The sequence below is a fragment of the Myxine glutinosa genome, chromosome 7, assembly GCF_964187855.1.
Source record: "Myxine glutinosa chromosome 7, kmMyxGlut1.1, whole genome shotgun sequence".
NCBI lineage: Eukaryota > Metazoa > Chordata > Myxini > Myxiniformes > Myxinidae > Myxine > Myxine glutinosa.
Window position 1 is genome coordinate 104,837,731 of NC_136267.1, and position 21,798 is coordinate 104,859,528.

The window sequence follows — 21,798 nt, forward strand, 5'->3', positions numbered from 1 at the left end:
TGTTGACAGAGTGGCCGGACGGAGGTGACGCTTTGGTCTAGGACTTCGGTCCACAGGAGATCGGGACAGCGCTCGTCACGCTGTTATGTCGTTGATTATATATATGTATGTATATATATATATATATATATATATATATATATATATATATATATATATATATATATATATATATATATATATATATACTGTTACGGATTCGTCACTTCCGTTGTTGTGGTTTTCATCCACTTGAGATATTTCTGATATTATGTACTATTATTATTTTCAAAAGGTTTATTATTCACGAACGGTTATCAAAAGTTGAAAAGGATAACTTTAAGTGAAACAGGAAACCGGATCGAGAACCGGAAGACGAGGAGAAAAGAGGAAGTGGCGTGGCGAGGAAATTCGGACAAGACGCGTGACGTCGAACTCTAACAAGCGTTGTCTAACGAAGTTCACGAAGGAATTTTGAATTCCCTGAAAGGACATCCTACGGTAGGAGTTATCGCTGGGAGTGTGAAATCTGCGTAGTCGGGTTTTGGGCGCTGAGATTCGAGACGAATCCTCGCCTCGACTCAAGTACGAGCCGTCGGCCATTTTGAACCTCACGCTTCGCTCACCGAAAAGGTTTTTGCTAAGCGTCTGCTTTTCTCTGCATCCTGTCGTCTGTCGGGGATGTGTGTGCGCAAACGCTGCGTTGGAAGAGTACGCTGCGGTTCGCTGATTGAACTGTGAACGTGCACATCGAGTTTGCCTCTGGTTTCGGACCACGTGACCTGCTACGCTTTTTCTATGCCTACGCCTCGTCAGCATCCACGGAATGCGGGTCTCGATTCGACCTCGCTCTGACACTAGCTGGAGCGAATCACCTTCGCCTTGGAAAAGGTTACAGAGACATTGAGGAGGGTCCTTTTTCCTTCACTGAGAGCAGTGAGTTATCTGGCTTTATTTGGCGGTACCACCATAAGCAATAAGATATATAGAGTGCACTTGAAATTGCCTTTGCTTGCCACTAATTCCTTTGTTGCCATTTGTTGTACCCGTTATTCCTGTGTGTGATTTCTAATACAATTTTGTTCATTTATAATCATTGGTGTGGTTTCACTATTAATTTTCAACACAGGGTAACATATTTTTCTGCCGGGGCTCCTCTCGGGGTTCGGAGGTTACCGAGACCAGGAGATCATTGAGGACTCCGTAACAATACACACACAAATACATACATGCAGAATACACATTATACACCAAACATTCCTGAAATCACATGCACATTCCATTCTTGAATGAAACAAGGCATGAAAAGAAAAAGTTAATTTATTTTCAAAGAAAATACAAAAGTTTAAAATGTGCAAAAAAAATGGCAAAATGTAATTTTGTCCATTTAAATATGAAACTGCGCAGCTAATTACTTTTATGCAACTTATGATTGAAGTCATGATGATGCATGAGTGGGAAAGCACAAATGCTATTTTCCTAAACAAAGCTACAATAAGCAAGACAATCCCATCAGATTGTGCAAGAATGCATTGCATAAGAGTGAAATCAATTTTTTTTAAAATCATAAATGCCTTTAAAGCAGCAATATTAAAATTGGGCAAGTATTACATTTTCATAACCAGACAGAGCTCCGTTACATTTCACCATAGCAATTCCAAGGGGCAAAAATAAAGAAATATTTGATTTAAATTAACATGCAATTTAGATCTCTGCAGTTATCAACAAACAATACAACAAAATGAAAGAAAAGGAAACAAAAATGAATACTGTACCTTCAAATACCATTAAAGAGAGAATACTGTTTAGTTTAGAAAGCTAATAAATTAAAAATAATAATCATTGACAAATCCAGGGTAGGTGAATACGGCATTTTAAGAATTCCAAATGATTGCTGCGCTCAAACCTTATGACGTCGAAACATTAAGCATGACGTGATACTTCAACGACAAACCTGAGTACATTTAACTTAAAATCCACCCACCTGATCAACCACAAAATATTACAACTTCATTTTTTTCCAGCAAAGTACCCCCTTGAAAAACTTTCCCCAAAGTAATAATTATGGCTCCGTTTACCTTGGATCATTAAGTTAACAAAAGCTATTAAAGTTTAAAAAAGAAAACAAAAAAAACACTCATCATTACTAATTTGAAAATCCAAGCAGCACTTAGTTATTACTCATTGCATTTCCGTTCATTTCTCTTGAGGCTGGTAGAATTTGCTCGTGAGGCGAATAACATGTTTGTGGAAGGATTAGAAGGATGGTTTACAGATCCCTTTTTAGGAAGGAGTAACTCATTTATAGGAATGAGTTTTGTGGGTCGACATCTTGTTGAAAATAAGTGAAGATCGAAAACGTGCCAGGCATCTGGACGATTCGGTCCGACTCCATGTAGGTACGACATTCATAATCTTTGCACTCATCCTGGTGAAGTTTCCTCACAGCTATTCTCAGAACTTGTTTTGTTAACAAAGAATTGACACAAAACAAACATATAAACGACAAACCTGGGTTTAGCCTAATTTGTAATGAGAACTTGGTGATGAACAAATGCCTGTCTGTCACTCATGTTCATGTGGCGTATGCTTGCTGACCAAGACCTGATGTTGCCTTCTTGCTGCTCACATAGTTAGTTGCATGATGTGAGGCCTATCGCTGTTTTCTTACAGTGTTTCTTTGACTTCCTGTCGATAGGTGCTTGTAGCGCTTTGTCACCACATTGTTTGCGTAGGCCTTCATCAGCTTCGCAATTTCTGCCTCCTGAGGGAATGGTGTAGAAATATGGAAATTACGTGAAAAATGAGTCATGTTGTCTCATGGTTACCACAGTTTTATTTTCGGCACTTGACAAGCATTCGTTAATGATAAGGCCTTTATTCTTTACAGCTAGATGTTTATCTATTTGTGTCAGTTATTTTAAGGAAATACAAAGAAACCTCAACACAGGAGTAGGCAATGCAATTGGACAACATCATGCCTGCATCACATCCACACCCCGAGCCAATCACCCAATCCACCAGCACAAACTCACACCGCAAACCCGATCCAACCTGACATCCACGCAATTGGCAGGGGAAGGAGAACAGCATTGGGTGCGACAGGGGTGAAGACATACATCACAGCCACGACATGAACAATCACAACATATGATGATTTTTGATCAGTTTTGTTTTTTTAGGTGGGCAGAGAGTGAAGTTAAGTGAGAGTGGAATTAACACAAAAGACTTGTTGATGCTTGACAACACAGCTGACTTAGACAATCAATATCTCTTAAGCTAAGTACACAGAAATTGATGGGAGATCGGAATTGAATTGGGAGATTTGTAGGTGTGTTGTGTGCATGTTCAGATGTAACCTTTGCGTATAGGTACCTATCCAACGACATTTTAAACCCCGATGTTATCACCTTCCCAGGAGGACCATTTCATACATTCATGGCTCTATGTAAACTACTACTTTCAAGTATGTCCCCTGGTCCTGTCACTGTAAAACCTGATTAAAAAACATTTCCACATCTATTTTATCAATGTACTAGTTTTGAGTATTCTATAAGATCGCCTCATAATCGCCTTTCTAAAATAAAAAGTCTAGTCTACCCGACCGAGAATCGAATGAAGAATCGAATCGACAACCGAGAATGAAGGTGTGGAGGTTGAAAGAGGTGACAGTAAGGGAGGCATTAAAAGAGAGGCTGAGTAGGGTAGAGGATGATGTGATTGAGCTTGAAAGTGGTTGGATGTCAATGAAAGCTAGTCTGTTGGGAGCCGTTGATGAGGTATGTGGATGGACAAAAGGACCACCGAGGCACTCGGAAACATGGTGGTGGGATGATGAAGTTGGAAAGAAGATTGACGAGAAGAGGAAGAAGTTCAAGAAGTGGCAGAAGGCGAAGGGTACGGGAGCAGAAAAAGCAGTGCATGAAAGTTATAAGGCAGCCAAGAAGGCTACAAAGAAAGAGGTAGCAACGATGAAGGAGGCATGTCGGAAAATGTTCGGAGAACGCTTGGATTCGGAAGAGGGTCAGAGAGCGGTATTCAGGATTGCAAAGCAGATAGCAAAAGAGAGGTGTGATGTGATGCGGGTGAGTTGCTTGAAGGATGAAGTGGGACAAATCGTTGTGGACCCAGATGGAATTAAAGGAAGATGGAAGAGATATATGGAAATGCTGTTGAATACAGAGAATGAATGGGATGGCAACATAGAGAGTAACCCAGTTTTAGGACCGGCAGAGAAGATAACTGAGAAGGAAGTTGAGGAAGCGATAAAAGCAATGAAGAGTAGAAAAGCGGGAGGGCCGGCGGGAGTTGTGGGAGATATGTTGAAAGCAGCAGGAAGTTGGGGTGTGGAGAGAATGACAGAGATCTGTAATCTGGTGGTGAAAGAAGGCCGCATTCCAGTGGATTGGGAACTGAGTACCCTCGTCCCTCTATACAAGGGGAAAGGTGACCCTCTGGAGTGTGGCTCGTACCGAGCGATAAAGTTATTGGAGCATGGAATGAAGGTATTGGAAAGGGTGTTGGAGAGGAGGATAAGGAAGAAGGTGAAGATCGACGAAATGCAGTTTGGATTTATGCCAGGAAGAGGAACGACAGACGCGCTCTTTATTGTGAGGCAGTTGCAGGAGAAGTATATTGAGAAGAGGAAGAAGTTGTTTCTTGGGTTTGTTGATCTGGAGAAAGCATTCGATAGGGTTCCAAGTGAAGTATTGACATGGGCATTGAGGAAGTTAGGAGTGGAGGAATGGTTGATCAGAGGAGTGATGGCAATGTACAAAAGAACGCGCACAGCTGTAAGGACGAAGGACGGGAACAGTGGTGAGTTTGAGGTGAAGGTGGGAGTGCATCAGGCATCGGTACTAAGTCCACTACTATTTGTAGCTGTGATGGAGGTACTGGCTCAGAACGTAAAGGAGGGTTTACCGTGGGAGTTGTTGTATGCAGATGATCTGGTGTTGATTGCGGAAAGTATGGATGGACTGAAGGAAAAGATGAACAAGTGGAAGGAATGTATGGAGACAAAAGGTCTGAAGGTGAATATCGGAAAGACGAAGGTGATGGCAAGTGGTAAAGCATGTGGTGAGGTGGAAAGAACTGGGAAGTGGCCATGTGCTGTGTGCTGGAAGGGTGTCGGAGTGAACTCCATTCAATGTACAATGTGCGCTGAGTGAGTTCATCAAAAATGTAGTGGTCTGAGAGGGTCATTAACCAGTGTGGCAGCTACATTCAAATGTAAGGTGTGCAGAGAGGGAGCTGCAGATGGAGGAAATGTTGAGTTGGATCTTGGAGACGGCGTCAAGCTGGAAGGTGTGAAAACATTTTGCTACTTCGGAGACATGCTGAATGGAGAAGGTGGATCAGACTCGGCAACGGGTGCCAGAGTGAGATGTGCATGGAAGAAGTTTCGGGAACTGAGTGGCGTGCTGATGAGGAGGGGAGTGTCGTTGAAGCTGAAGGGAAAGGTGTATGCTGCATGTGTGAGAAGTGTTATGACTTATGATTTATGGGAGCGAGAGATGGGTAATGAACGTAGAGCTGCAACGAAGGCTGGAAAGGGTGGAAATGCGAATGGTTCAGTGGATGTGCGGAGTATCGTTGAGAGAGAGGAAGACAAATGATGAATTGCGAAAGATGATGGAATAGAGCCTGTGATTGATGCTGTGAAGAGGAACAGGTTGAGATGGTTTGGTCATGTGTTGAGGAAGGATGAAAGTGACTGGTTGAGAAGAGTGATGAAAATGAATGTAGAAGGAAGTAGAGGACGGGGAAGGCCGAGAAAGACTTGGCTAAAGATGGTGGAAGAAGAAATGCGGACAAGGGGGTTAACAAGGAGAGATGCAGAAAATAGGGCAAAATGGAGAAGATTGTCATGGGGACCGCAAGGCTAACCCCCGCTCTAGCAGGGAAAATGGCCTTAAAATGCATGTTGTTGTTGTTGTTGTTGTTGTTGTAGTTTCCCCCTCAGCCACTCCTCGCTTAACCCACCTCGCTCTGAAATCAATGTTCCTCTTTTCTCCCGCCTCTGGAACAAACTCCCACACTCCCTTCAATCCCACTCCTCCCTCCAGGTCTTTAAAACAGCTGTTCACCACCATCTCTTATCTTCCCCCATCCAAAACCTTGATCTTTTCTACCCCCACTAATTCACCCCAGATCCACCTTGTTTGTAATTCCAACTTCTTTCCTGGAAGTCTTGGCAGTGTCCATATGTTTTATGCCTCTCCCACCCCCTTTCCCATGCCTCTCCCCCAAAGCCCTCTCCCTCCCACAGATCTCTCGATGTCTCCATGTCTCTCGGTTCCTGCTCTCAAATGTTGTGTTTGTGTCCTTCCCCCTCTCTCCCCATCTTGTCTACCGCTCCCGATGTTATTTGTTTTATGTGTCGGTTTGTCGGTTATGTGTCGGTTTGTCTTTCTGTGTGATAAATGTTCGCTCTTTCACGAGCCTCGATCTTGTATACAAAAAAACAACAACAACAAAAAAAAAAATGTAATTCTAATCTGAACCCATTCAGTGGCACCCATCACACATTCAATGACCAAAACTGGATATAATAATCGAGATGAAACCTCATTAAAATACTGCATGACGTTAACACCACCTCCTTTGATCTGTAAGCTATGGCCCTGCGAATAAAACCGGAAATCCTATTATCTTTTCCCATTGCTCCCTGGCACTGCACTGACTATTTAAGCCCTGAATTTACAATGACTCTGATATCTCTCTACAGTATAACCTGCTCCAAAACTACCCCTTGCATCACGTAATCCCTATTTAAATTATTCCTTCCCATTCAGAATGGAAAGATGGATCGAGAAATCTAGAATCTAGAAAGAATCTAGAAATCTAGAATCTAGATCTAGAAATGGATGTATCTAGAAAGATGGATCCCGAATGGATCTAGCAGGGAAAATGGCCTTAAAATGCATGTTGTTGTTGTTGTTGTTGTATTCAGAATACCTTGCAATTACAAACGGTGAATTGTGATCTTCCAATTTTTTGCCCATCCAATGTCTTGGCCTTCTTGAATCCGATGCCCACAACCCCCGCCTCCTAACACCCCAACCTCCCACCTTTTCTTGCTTACCTTGCTTACCTCCAAGCTTGATGTCATGTATGAATCTTCAAAATCTACTCTTTGCCATGCTATCAAAGTCTGATATAATTTACAAATAAAAGCACTCCTCGTACTGATCCCTGAGGTACTCCGCTACGTACAACTTCTCAGTTCGCCATCCTCCTCGTGACAAACACTCTTGGCTTATCCCCAAGCCAGTTTGCTATTTTACCAACGACTCAGCAACCATTATCCAACAACGTATGCAGTACCTAGTGTTGGTTTAGATCAAAATTATTAAACTACCCTCTACATTATAAAATTATACTGGCAAGTGGCCAACATGATGCCATACCTGAGCCGTTTCAAACACCATCTCACGGCCATCCAGGGCTATGCGGTATGTTTTGCATTGAGAAGCTCCAAATGACAGGATATGCTCATATGTGAAAGTTTCCAGTGCACGGGCATCTCCTCGTTTGTGCACAGCAACATTTTCAGCACCAACGGCCAGCCATAGCTCTTGAGGGAAGCCACCTTCCTTGCACTGTGGGCACAGGTGTAAACACTACTACCTCAGCATGATATCTCACGAACATGAATGCGAGCTGCAGTTTTAGTTGTGACGTCAACATATAACAGTATACATATTGTTACGGTCCGCGGTTAAGGATGTTGTTTGCCGAGCGGAGGCGCCGCGGCCGAACAGTTTTTTCCCGACTAAACCCGATTCACCCAGACGTTGGCCGTATCGCGCCACAGCTACTCAATATGGAAAAGACTAAGACTACGAATGCAAAGAGGAAGAAGAAGAAGACGTACAGAAGAGTAACGGGGTTTATTATTATTTACACACACAAAAGCCAAAAAGAGCAGTCACGGGTATTTACAGCGGACATGAAAAAACAGGTAACACAGTGCAAATTACTAGCTTATACAGACTTAATTACCTACCCAGGACAGAACAAACAGACGACTCACACGGGGAATGATGATAGGAATTGGCTGGAAGGAGAGGAAAGTCCAATTTGTTCGGCAGCACGAATCGGCGCGTTCGGCAGCCGCCGTCCCTTCGCGGCCCTGCACCAAACTGCCGTCCAGGCCCCAAACGGCTGTCGATTCTTGTTGCTGCTGTAGACGCTGCTGCTGGCGAGCAAGGTGACGAATAGCAGGCTTTGTGCTTCCCTGGATGATCTGCTTTTGGACCTCACAACTCAGCCCTGCTCTGACGACCCAGCTCTTTCCTTTCCACCTCACCACGCAGCTCAGCTCAGCCTTTCAGCTAATCTCTTGGACTCATCTGCTTGTCTCTCTCGGGAACGTCCCGCGGCGGGTTATATAGCCCGCGCCCCTCAACCTTTTCGAACCTCCTTGCTGTTCCTTTCCACACCCTCTCCAAGTCCAACCCCTTGTTCGTGGTTGGTTGAGTGGGGCTGACTCACTCCTCCCCTCTCTGACGAGGTGGGGACCTGCCTTTCTTCCCCAACCCTGCCTCGTGGTCAATGGCGGCAATTGGAGGGGATGTAATTGGCAATCGAGGCTTGGCAATGACGAAAGGGGGAAATGGAGGTTTTTGGGAATGGGAATGAAGGGAATCTATCTCTTTGGTTTGGTGCAATGGAGTGTCATTCTAATGGAAGACAAGGCCTTACTCTAAAACACATAATAAGGATATAAACTACTGAACAAGGGTTTTATCGTGTCCTGCAATGTGGTGTTTCATGGAATTAACTACCGGGATGCCCTTTTTACCTTTACACAACTCCGGAGGCAGGAGGGGCCATAATCAACAATGTTACACAACAATTTACCACAATACAATACACACAATCAAAAAAAATGCAATCCTCATATCCGCAACACTGCACCCTCCTCCTCTTAGGCACGTCCCGGGCCTATAACTTTAATTTTAATTAAATTTAGTGACTGTAGTAATTACTACAGTCATCATACACTGTAGTAATTTTAATTTAGTGTGACACATAGGTGTAGTTCCCTCTACTTTTAACCTGACCCTGAGTGCTACAGTTTTAAAACATAAATAAATATGTCCCGCTGCTCCATTGCACCCTGCCTAACAGACTCACGCCCACAGTTAACCGAATTGCGGAATGGTCTTCAAACTACACACTGACGGTGGGGAGCATTATTTACAATTGACGCTACTTTATTTACAAAACTAACCCAGGACCTGTGATTGTTCTTTCTGGGGGGGAGACAGTCTGCTCTGCATCAATGCACCATGAAAGCACCCATAAACGCACCAATACACCCTCAGGCACCAATCCGTACAGTCACCACAGTTCAATAAAAATAAATCGACAACCCCTAACCCTGCAGGTGATCTCTTGCTCTTCGGCTCCCTCTGCTGGCTATTATTATTTCTTCCAGTTGTTGTCTTTTTCCTTTGCTGGCGGCCTATTTGCAATAAAATGCGCCCAACGTGTCCATTTTTTAAAATTTTATTTATGGCCCACAGGGCCGACTAGTGTGGTTCACCTGTGGGGCATCGGTGCCCTGTGATCAAGGTCCGCCAGCAAGATTTCGGGCCCTCATGACCGGTTCCAGCAGAGGGGCCATGCCCCAACCCATGGGGTCCATAAGTGGTGCTCGGCCACAGACAATGTGGTCCATAATGTGGTGCATCGATGCAGACAGCTGGTTCTGGGAGTTCCGGGCGCACAATGGCCGACTCACGCACGGTCCCCTCGGCGCCCAGTGGCGCTCAGGTCATGTGGGAGACAAAAGGGGGACAAGACAGATGAGCGAGGGGTAAGGTCACAAGGGTACACATCAACCAAGGCAATGCAGGGCGAAATGTGTACTGAGAGCGAAGTGAGAAAGCTCGTCCCTACCGTACGTCACCCCCCCTGTCACCTACACTACCCTTGCCCTTCACCCATATTTACAAAAATCTACACATTTACCAATCCGTCGCTATCGTCACGTCTTCCCATATTTCCCTTATACCAAATTCGTCACCACAATCCCTCTAGCCAAAATTTGCCATCACCAATTCATCATCAATCCTCATAAGGAGGAAGAGATGGAACATCAAGCACAATGTCACACCCACGTCATGATGCGTCTCACAATCCAAACATTTGCATCAATAAAAATAATAAAAACAACCTGGCATGGTGTGGAGGTACGTCATCTCAGGTGAGTGGATGCAGATGGTGCAAGGAGATTTTCATCCTAACTACTTTCTAAATGACATTAACACACTTTACACTACCCGGGGTCTTTCCCTGCCAATCCATTGGCCAACTTACACTATGGGTTCTAAAAACCAATTCCCATTGACCAAACTGTGGTGCTTCTCCATTTTGGGGTCTCACTCCCCCGATTCATCTCCCGGTGCCCTTGCACAATTTCTGGGCTGAGACGTGTAGCTCTCCCAGCAGGTCTACCCACCTGCACACCTCCACCACTGTAGTTGCCACCCGAGCTTACCTAGCTCCTCACCCTAACCTAACTAACTGGGGAAGGCCCCTCCTGGCTCTGTCACCCCACTCGGTGCCCTCTGGCACTGGGCTACCCGGGTCCGTCCTCCGGATCCTCGGGCCCCATCCACAACTACCGGCTCCCAGAGCCCACCTGCGGCCTCACCTGGCCGACATCCTCACAGTGGCGGACTGCCCAAACCAACTACACACACTAACAGGCTACACGCCCAGCCATTTCCACAACACTAATGCACCCATCCAAATACCATTCTTTCACCCGCACCACAGATGCCAATATCCAACCGCAATTTACCTGTACCCTCTACCTAACACTAACACTACCCGCCCCGGGTATTCGTGATGGGGGTCCATCCTTCCCCCATTCACACCTTCGCACCATCCACTCCACTCCATAGTTTCCACCATACTCACTCCACGACCATCCATTCCAATACTCCATATACTCCACACTACCATTTATTCCATACACCTGTTCCTCATACCTGTTGTTGCACACCTGTGCACTCACACCTGGTGCCACCTGCACCCTCCTCCTCTTCCTGGACCATTTGGTCAACACCACACACAATCACTACTACTCACTCAAACACTTCTCCATACACCTGTTCAGTTGCACACCTGTGCAATCACACCTGTTCCTCACACACTTTTCACAATACACTTCTGAATACACCTCCAACACTCACACGGCATCATCTAAACTACCTGTTGCCCTGCTAACTTAGTGCTCCCCGTCTTCCCTTTAAACTAAGCACATACCACGTCATTATCATCCACTCTAATCTACCTGCGTCCCCACTACAGGTGTCATTGTCACTAACTAATCTTAACGTTACCTATTGTCATCTCCTCTAGATCCCTACACATTATCCAAACCCTCCCTCGGCGAGCTTACACTGCCATAAACCCCATAAACTAGTGCTCCTTTGCCCCCGCTGTGAGGGATGGTGGATTGGCCATCCCATCACATGGGGCATCTCTTACTATAAATTTTGCTCGTCCAATTTCCACAAATCAATTTTTTTTCCAATTACTGCCAATTATATTCACTTTTCTAAATTTCGGATCAAAACACTATCAGTATCATCACCATCATCACAGTCCGCTATATCCTAGCCTCGGTGCGTCATGACTTCATTAAACTCGGCTTCGCAAAGCCGAGCAATGAACGCGGGTGGTTTGGTCGCCTGCAGGTTGAATCCGTCCGGCTTTCGGTTCAAGGGAGGTGGTTTGGTCGGCCCGAGATTCCACGCACCATCTCGGCGCGGTACCTTGCGGTCCCGGGCCCGATGGCTCAATCTCCCCCGGTCGGAACCCCGTCCCCGCCAGGGGGCACCGTTCCGCTTCCTCCCACTCGCCCTTGAACCGGACCGGTCGCCTCGCCCAACAAGGCCCGGACTCGACCGTGCAGGGCGGGGCCAAGCCCGAATCGGCACCGACGCTTTGAAGAGAAGCGACGCCGCATCGATCCGCGCCGTTCCTCGCATCCAACAAAGCACACCGCGCCCCGAGTGCTCGCATCGGCTATCCGTCGCCCTAACTGCTAACCCGGTTACCGTCGATGCTTCACCTGCATGCTCACACGCATACGCTACCCCTTTCACCCTCACAAAACCCGGCGTTCCAACGCCGTCCGTCCATTCCACCAACGCACTCCCTGTTACACACCACACCTCTCGCGCACACTCTTTTAACACACCTCGCGCACTGTCTTGCGCACTCTCCCTTGGTACGTACTCCGTACCACTCACCATGGGCGTGCACTCTGGCATCCACCCACTAACGCGCTCACATGGGCTCTCCCACATCCGCGCCATGACCAACTCAGGTGTGCTTCCTCGCACACCCTCAACCATTCCAAGCGTGCATTCTCGCACCCGCTCCACCACCAACTCACTCTCCGTGTCACACTCTGTACACCCCGACGTGCATTCTCGCTCGCACTCGGTATCACACTCGTGCTTCGTAACACGCTCACCCCTTGACGCACACTTTTTATTGCTCTCACTCCCTGTGTCACACTTCGTACACCCCGACGTGCATTCTCGCTCGCACTCGGTATCACACTCGCGCTTCGTAACACGCTCACCCTTTGACGCACACTTTTTATTGCTCTCACTCCCTGTGTCACACTTCGTACACCCCGACGTGCATTCTCGCTCGCACTCGGTATCACACTCGCGCTTCGTAACATGCTCACCCCTTGACGCACACTTTTTATTGCTCTCACTCCCTGTGTCACACTTCGTACACCCCGACGTGCATTCTCGCTCGCACTCGGTATCACACTCGTGCTTCGTAACACGCTCACCCCTTGACGCACACTTGTTTTCCACACGCGACCTTTCACCAACGCCCGGGTGCTTCCTTGATCCCAATCGCGCGACAATTCTCTTGTCGTTAAACATCCTCCTGCAAAATCTACCCGCACAATACACAGCACGACTCACCTGGGGGATTCCCTTCTCCACGCGCACCTGCAAACTCTTTATTTGGGTAGTGAGCACACCATTATGAGTTGAGCACAGACCTTGCACATTTTCCATTTCTCCCTGCAATTCCCGGGCTACCTCCGTCATCTCTTCAATTTTAATTCCCAGCACTTTTTCTTTATTCACCTCGACGACCGCTGGCTTTAATAAAACACCCTCCTCTACCTCAGCGGTCGCTGGCTGCTCCAAACCCCGTGTCGCGATTTCTACCCCGGTCCAGTTACCCGTGCTTTTCTCCGCTTCGTTCACCCAGTGCTTCTCGACCCGCGTTACCTCGTCGTGCACCCCTGGGACCCTTTCGCCCAACTTGCGGTCTCTGTCCCTCTGCTCCCTTTCCTCCCTATCGGCCCTCATTCCGTTCGGTTGCCTCAATTTGCTCACTCTGAGCATCCATCCGGTTCCCCATTTGGCCCATTTGGCCCTCCAATCGCTCACCCATTTCTCTTTGCTCTCGGGTGGACTTATCATTTTGGGCATCCATTTTTGCCATCATTTGAATCATAAAGACTCGCATGTACTCTGGCATTTCTGGCTCGGCTGCCGCGACCACGTGCGCAGCGCAATTTGGTGCTGCTTCGGTCACGGCCGCGGCAAAATTTGGTGCCGCTACAACCACGTGCACGAGGACGCCATTTTGTGCGCCTGATACCCCCTCGACCACATCCTCCATATACATTTCCCCGAGGTCCTGGGTCGATTCTACCCCATCTATCTCTCCCACCGGCATCCCGTCGCCTTGACCAGCCATGGCTCGATTTCAAAATTCAGGTTTTGTAAAACAAAAGCAATTTCGGTACTTTGTAATTTTGAGCGCGTTAAACGCTTCAGGTCCGAATCCGACACTTCTGACACCAATTGTTACGGTCCGCGGTTAAGGATGTTGTTTGCCGAGCGGAGGCGCCGCGGCCGAACAGTTTTTTCCCGACTAAACCCGATTCACCCAGACGTTGGCCGTATCGCGCCACAGCTACTCAATATGGAAAAGACTAAGACGACGAATGCAAAGAGGAAGAAGAAGAAGACGTACAGAAGAGTAACGGGGTTTATTATTATTTACACACACAAAAGCCAAAAAGAGCAGTCACGGGTATTTACAGCGGACATGAAAAAACAGGTAACACAGTGCAAATTACTAGCTTATACAGACTTAATTACCTACCCAGGACAGAACAAACAAAGACGACTCACACGGGGAATGATGATAGGAATTGGCTGGAAGGAGAGGAAAGTCCAATTTGTTCGGCAGCACGAATCGGCGCGTTCGGCAGCCGCCGTCCCTTCGCGGCCCTGCTCCAAACTGCCGTCCAGGCCCCAAAGGGCTGTCGAGTCTTGTTGCTGCTGTAGACGCTGCTGCTGGCGAGCAAGGTGACGAATAGCAGGCTTTGTGCTTCCCTGGATGATCTTCTGCTTTTGGACCTCACAACTCAGCCCTGCTCTGACGACCCAGCTCTTTCCTTTCCACCTCACCACGCAGCTCAGCTCAGCCTTTCAGCTCATCTCTTGGACTCATCTGCTTGTCTCTCCCGGGAACGTCCCGCGGCGGGTTATATAGCCCGCGCCCCTCAACCTTTTCGAACCTCCTTGCTGTTCCTTTCCACACCATCTCCAAGTCCAACCCCTTGTTCGTGGTTGGTTGAGTGGGGCTGACTCACTCCTCCCCTCTCTGTCGAGGTGGGGACCTGCCTTTCTTCCCCAACCCTGCCTCGTGGTCAATGGCGGCAATTGGAGGGGATGTAATTGGCAATCGAGGCTTGGCAATGACGAAAGGGGGAAATGGAGGTTTTTGGGAATGGGAATGAAGGGAATCTATCTCTTTGGTTTGGTGCAATGGAGTGTCATTCTAATGGAAGACAAGGCCTTACTCTAAAACACATAATAAGGATATAAACTACTGAACAAGGGTTTTATCGTGTCCTGCAATGTGGTGTTTCATGGAATTAACTACCGGGACGCCCTTTTTACCTTTACACAACTCCGGAGGCAGGAGGGGCCATAATCAACAATGTTACACAACAATTTACCACAATACAATACACACAATCAAAAAAAATGCAATCCTCATATCCGCAACAATATATATATATATACAGTCACGTGAAAAAGTAAGTACACCCCATGTAAAGTTTTCACTTTTCAACACATTTCAACATTCAGCTATTTGATCTTCATTTCAACAATATTGATAGATAAAGGTGATATAATATAACAAATATCATGAAACATTTACATTTTGGAGTCCATTGTATAATTTAAATAAACATAAATGCAAATTTCGCATATGGAAAAAGTAAGTACACCCCTACATTTATCACTACTTCAAATACCTAAAATTAGAATCAGGTGCACCAGCTCAGGTGCAAATGATGAGAACATTGTGAGAGAGGATCTTGGAGGAACCTGTCTTATTTAAACCTCAGACATTTCGTTTGGTTTGCTCTTTGTTGTTGAAATGTGCGGCGTCACCATGCCTAGATCAAAAGAGCTCTCCGAGGCCTTCAGAAAGAAGGTTATAGATGCCTACGAGTCTGGGAAGGGATTTAAAAAGATCTCCAAACAATTTGAAATCAATCATTCGACTGTCCGGAAGATCATCTACAAGTGCAGAAGATTCCAAACAACTGCCAACTTGTTCAGGCCAGGCCGCCCCAGCAAGTTCAGCACGAGAGCAGACCGCAAGATGCTGAAAGAAGTCTCTAAGAACCCCCAGAATGTCATCAAGGGACCTACAGGTAGCTCTTGCCACTGTTGATATCAAAGTGCACGAGTCTACCATTAGAAAGAGGCTGCACAAATTTGATCTACATGGGAGGTGTGCCAGGAGGAAACCTTTGCTGTCCAGAAATAACATCATGGCAAGACTAAAGTTTGCCAATGAATACCGAGGCAAAGACCAGCACTTCTGGAGCAATGTGCTCTGGACAGATGAGTCAAAGGTAGAGCTATGTGGCCACAGTACCAGAAGACATGTTTGGCGAAAACCAAAGACAGCATTTGATCACAAGAACCTGATACCAACTGTAAAGCATGGTGGTGGAAATATTATGGTTTGGGGCAGATTTGCTGCATCAGGGCCTGGGCAGCTCACCATCATAGAATCCACTATAAATTCTTCATTGTACCAGTGGGTGCTTGAGGATAATGTGAGGCCATCTGTCGGAAAGTTGAAGCTCAACCGAGGGTGGACCTTGCAACATGACAATGACCCTAAACATACCAGTAAATCCACCAAGGAATGCCTGAAAAGAAAGAAATGGAGGGTTCTGGAATGGCCAAGTCAAAGCCCGGATCTAAATCCCATCGAGATGTTGTGGGGGGATTTGAAACGAGCTGTGCATGCAAGAAACCCCTCAAACATCGCACAGCTGAAAGAATTCTGCATGGAGGAGTGGAAAAAATTTCTCCCAGTCGATGTCAGAGACTGGTAGACAGTTATAAGAAACACCTACTTGAGGTTGTTTCTGCCAAAGGGGGCAATACCACCTATTAGAGCCAAGAGTGTACTTACTTTTTCCACATGCGAAATTTGCATTTATGTTTATTTAAATTATACAATGGACTACAAAATGTAAATGTTTCATGATACTTGTTATATTATATCACCTTTATCTATCAATATTGTTGAAATGAAGATGAAATAGCTGTATGTTGAAATATGTTGAAAAAGTCAAAACTTTACATGGGGTGTACTTACTTTTTCACGTGACTGTGTATATATATATGTATATATATATGTATATATATATGTATATATATATGTATATATATATATATATATATATATATATATGTATATATATATATATATGTATATATATATATATATATGTATATATATATATATAAATATATATATATATATACATATATATATATATATACATATATATATATATATACATATATGTATATATATATATATATATATATATATATATATATATATATACATATATATACATATATATATATATACATACACACACACACACACACACACACACACACACACACACACACACACACACACAAGCATCAGTCATGCTATTATGCTCGTATAATCGATAATACAGAGCACTGCCAAACAAAATATTTCGTTAAACTACATTAATAATAACGACAATAAAATATCGAGGAGGCAAATCTCAACAATACTACATCATACACTGTAGGCAACTTCAAGGTCATTGAATGAATATATGAATGATCGTTTTAAGGCCATTTCTCCCCGCTGGAGCGGGGGTTAGCCTTGCGGGCCCCATGACAATCATGGATCCCTGTTTGAGGCAATGTTTTTACGGCTGGATGCACTTCCTGACGCCAACCCTTAGTCGCCTCTTACGATGCGCAGCGATACGGTGTACCTATTCTAAATCGGGGTACACACCGGGATCACAAGGTCATTGTGATATTTATTTACAAATACCAAAGGGGAATACCAAAGAACAACTGACAGCTTTTTGAATTTGTATGATTTGCTTCACTAGTGCGAAGATTCAAAATATATATCCCAAGAATGTTTGGATGCTTAAGGGCGATGCTTTTGAACAAGAGCCCTAATTACCTGCGCCACCGAAGGTGGACAGAGGGATATACTTCCACCTCTGTCTATCTGTCCATCTGCAAGCAGGATATCTCAAAACGTTATGGACGAAATTTGGTACACAGGTTGGGCATGTGACATGGAAGAATTGATTCCATTTTGGTGAAGTTCCGGATCGGGATCTGAGATTAATTTTTTTTTTTTAAAGTGATTCTTCACAATTAATAATTGGGGCCAAAAGGATATAGAGCAGGATGTTTCAAAAACGTTGTGGACGAGTTATGACAAAACTAGGTGGATGAGTTGGGTAGGTGAAAAGAACAAGCACATTCGATGTTGTCTCAGATTCGGATCCAGATCTGGTCTGTCAAGGGGATACAAAACGTAAACTGTTCAGCCTGACGGATGTATTTGCTCTACCAAGTGCCGTTCTAGTTTGCTTTACTGTATTTTACTATATTTTAACTTTACACTGACACAAAAATGATGGGCCACATATGTAATCTTTGCAATCGTCTTTATTAATAATTTTATTGATACTTGGGAGTTTGATAAACAGAATATGCATAAAATCATATCAATTAACCCAATTTGAAGGAAACATTTATATGTAAGATTTTTCATCGCTTTTTTGATGATACGGGGCACATCTGCAAACTCTATGTTTTCATTCAAAGTTAGAAGACTCTGTTGCAGTGGTGTTCTTAGGTGTGTTTACACACAAAACGTTAAAATATTTATTTGATGAAATATTGACAAATGGAACTTGTTGATAACTTAAAAGACACTGAATGGCAATCGAAACTGTCATATCTTAGATTTGTTTGCAGAACTAAGCTATCTCAATTCAATATCAGTGGAAGGTTTAAATGAAACACAAGGGTCATGTAAGAGCTAGAACACTAAATAGATCAGGATGCAACAGAACAATTAATGGGGATAAGAAAAGATCATGGTTTTGGATGGTATTTATCTGAGATGGTGGAGAACAGCTGCCTAGAAGAGCTGGAAGGAAGAATGAGATTGAAGAGCATGGGGAAGTCGATTCCACAGGCAGGAAAAAAAGAGGAATGAAGGAATAGAGGTGAGCAGTGATTCTGGATTTTAGGAGAAGGTGGTTGATGGTGGACTGCATGTGCTCTGCAAAAACCTTGGGGGGAGGGACAAATCACAAAAAGAGTAGAGGGTACAAGACTAGAAAGGAGGTGGTAGAAGGCAGAGAGATCACTGACCTGTCTGTGACGTGAAAGTTGTAGGCCCGTCAGCTCAGCTTCATCATGGGAGATTTCAATCATCTTGAAGGCCTTGGTTTCCACAGCATAAAGCTTAGCAAGCTGTGAGGAAGATGCACCAGCACAGAGGGGAGAGCAGTATTCCATCAAGCTGTGGATGAAGGCCTTGTAGGAGGATAGGAGTTCAGGTGTGCCAAGCAAGGACTTTGGATGACAGAGAATGCCCATTCGGCGGCTGGCTTTGTAGGCAAACTTTGAAATGTGGTTTGCCCAAGAAAGAGCATTGGCTGATGGTGAGACCCACGAGTTTGAATGACTGAACTTCCTCAAGAGGATTGTTAAGAGAGAAAATGGGAGGGTTTGTCAGGTGGTCCATTCGAAGAAAGAGAGTAAGAGTGTGAGATTTGTCCGGATTGAAAGACATAGTCCAAGTGTTTGACGAGCTTGTGATTTTATCAAGATCTGAAGAGAGGGAAAAGGTACTTGCATAAAAACTATGCCAGTATTTTGAGCAACTAGAGGCTTTCAGAAAGAAGGCAATTAAATGTTGAGAGTAAATGGAAGAGGGGATTGCTGTCATGTGCTTCATTGCTGGAGGAACCAAGTTATATCTCATATTTGAACATCATTTCTGAGTTTAGGAACGCCATTATTGCACACGTTAATGCTATTGAGCAGAAATGTGGGAAAGATTTTGCAGACTCTGAGCTTTGTGGTGGATGGTTTCCATCTTTGTGGTGGGACAAAAAGTGGATGGTTTCCCATCTCTGAAGATGCAAGCAGAGTTCTTGTTCCTTTGAGAAAAATAAAAGAGCTTCTTGAATTTTCTAAAGACATGACTGATATTATTCCACAACACCCAAAGCACTAGATATAGTCGAAAGGAATCAAACAAGTCTGTTCACAATTGTATTTTGTCGAAACTGTATTTATCTTTCGGTGTGTGAAGTTATTGTGTGCAACTTTGGTCGTTTCTCGGTGTTTATCTTTCATAAATTGATCGTCTGTTTGCCGTGTCGCGAGCAAGGCCTTTGCCGCGTCGCGAACGATTTGAAATCGAAGTTAAGTGATTGTTCCCATTTGTATTTTCGTTAAAACTATTTATTTATGGTGTTGTACGTATATTGTGTCCCGACGAAGATTTTTCGGTGCAAATCTTTCATACCTGTATTGAAAATCGTGTTAATTCGTGTCGTGTCTTGAGGCCTTGTACAGTGTACACTGTACAACCTTGAGGCTTCGTTTTTCTCTCAGCGGTCCGTCGTTTGTGATCCAATAACTTTCGTTCTCTGTATTCCCAGGCTTTTCACCCATAGCCTACTTCCTTGTGTAAATCGCAACTCAAAAAAAAACAAACAAAAAAAAAACATTTCCTTCTCTGTTCTCATTCGTTTATTCATTCTTATTCGTTCGTTCGTTCTTCGACCACGTGTTTCTCCCCCATTTCCCCAGATAGTTTTCACTGTTATTAACCTTCAATGTTTACACTTTCCCCTCAAGTTATGTATTCCATCATATTTTATAACACCTTTTTCTTCTTCTTCTTTAAAGGCTGCTTTCGACTTGCTCACCAAATCAATTCATCCCAAAAAAAATATCCATCTCCTATAGTGCCTTTTTTCTACATTCCCTAAACTCTCCTGCACTCCATCCTCCATCCAGCGTCCTTAAACGTATTTTTAACTCGAAGGTCACAAGAAACCCATTTTGCAATAAATGTTCGTTTCCCATAAATCGTACACTTTCTAAAATCCAATCTCACCCCTCCCCTCCAAATCTTCCCCATAACCCCTCCCCTCCAAATCTTCCCCATCACCCCTCCCCTCCAAATCTTCCCCATCACCCATCCCTTTCAAATCTCCCCCCTTGCCCCCTCCCTCCTAAACTACCCCCTCACCCCTCCCCGCCAAGACGCCCCCTCGCCCCTCCCCTCCTAGACTCCTGCCTCACCCCTCCCCTCCAAATCTCCCCCATATCCCATCCCTTTCAAATCCCTCCCCTTGTCCCTTCCCTCACAAACTCCCCCCTCACCCCTCCCCTTCAAATCTCCCCACCCTCATTGCTTCTCAATTTCCCCCCTCTCACTCCCCATCCTCTAAGCATCCTCCCTGCTTCTTCCCCCTTCCAACTCTCACCTCCATCTCCCCCAACCTTCTGCCTCGCTCTTCCCCCTCCTCAAATAACACCTCATTGTGCCTCACCCAATCACCATCAAACCTTTTGTCCGCCCCATCCTTCCCTTTCTCCGAGCTATTCTGAAATCTCTGACACACCTTCAACAGCTCTCCCTACCTCTTCCACCTCTTCCACATCTTACCCTACCCCTCCTCCCCCCTGTTCTGTATCTGATGCTCCCCCTTCCTCTTCATTAACGGTATGGACCTCAAACATCCGGGGCCTTCGTTCAAACTTAACTGATCTCTCCATACAGGTTGCTTCTGTCAAACCAGACGTGATCTGCTTAACAGAAACTTTCCTCCTTTATGATGTCTCTGATTCCTTAGTATCTCTCCCGGGCTACTCCCTCCTCCGGTATGATAGACCTGAGCCTCGTCCTGGAGGCGGGGTTGCTATCTTTATCAAAAACTCTCTTCCTCACTCGCCCTGCACTGCACTCTCTCCACCTCACCCCCAGGAATACCTCTGGCTACGGCTTCCCCTTCGCTCCCACCTCTTGTTCATATGTGTGTTGTACCGTCCACCAAACAGTGATGACTCCATCTACATCTCGCTGTCTGATAATATGGACCAACTTCTATCTACTCATCCCAACTCTCTCTTCCTCATATGTGGTGATTTCAACTGTCATCATGCCAGTTGGCTGGGTGTGGGTACCTCTCTCACCAGCCATGGCTCCTCAGCAAAGGACTTCTGCGACTCACTGGGACTGACACAATCTGTCAATTTCCCGACCCGGATCTCAGTCAACGGAACATCTTCTCTTCTGGACTTGGTTATGACTAACTTCCCTGAAAATGTCTGCTGCTCTTCTTCTGCTCCAATCGGATCATCTGATCATGTCCTTGTT

General features: G+C 45.2%; 1 protein-coding gene across 1 annotated transcript in view; it reads right to left on the reverse strand.

The window, feature by feature from the left end:
* Positions 1–1,283: 1,283 nt before the first annotated feature.
* Positions 1,284–21,798, reverse strand: part of LOC137431601 (unconventional myosin-X) — a 330,046-nt gene continuing 309,531 nt past the window's right edge. Inside the window, exons 41-42 of the mRNA XM_068123112.2 lie at positions 7,392–7,583; positions 1,284–2,743 (exon numbers count right to left, since the gene is read on the reverse strand). Coding sequence (XP_067979213.2) covers positions 2,633–2,743; positions 7,392–7,583 — 303 coding nt within the window. The 3' untranslated portion in view covers positions 1,284–2,632. The remainder of the gene's footprint in view (positions 2,744–7,391; positions 7,584–21,798) is intronic.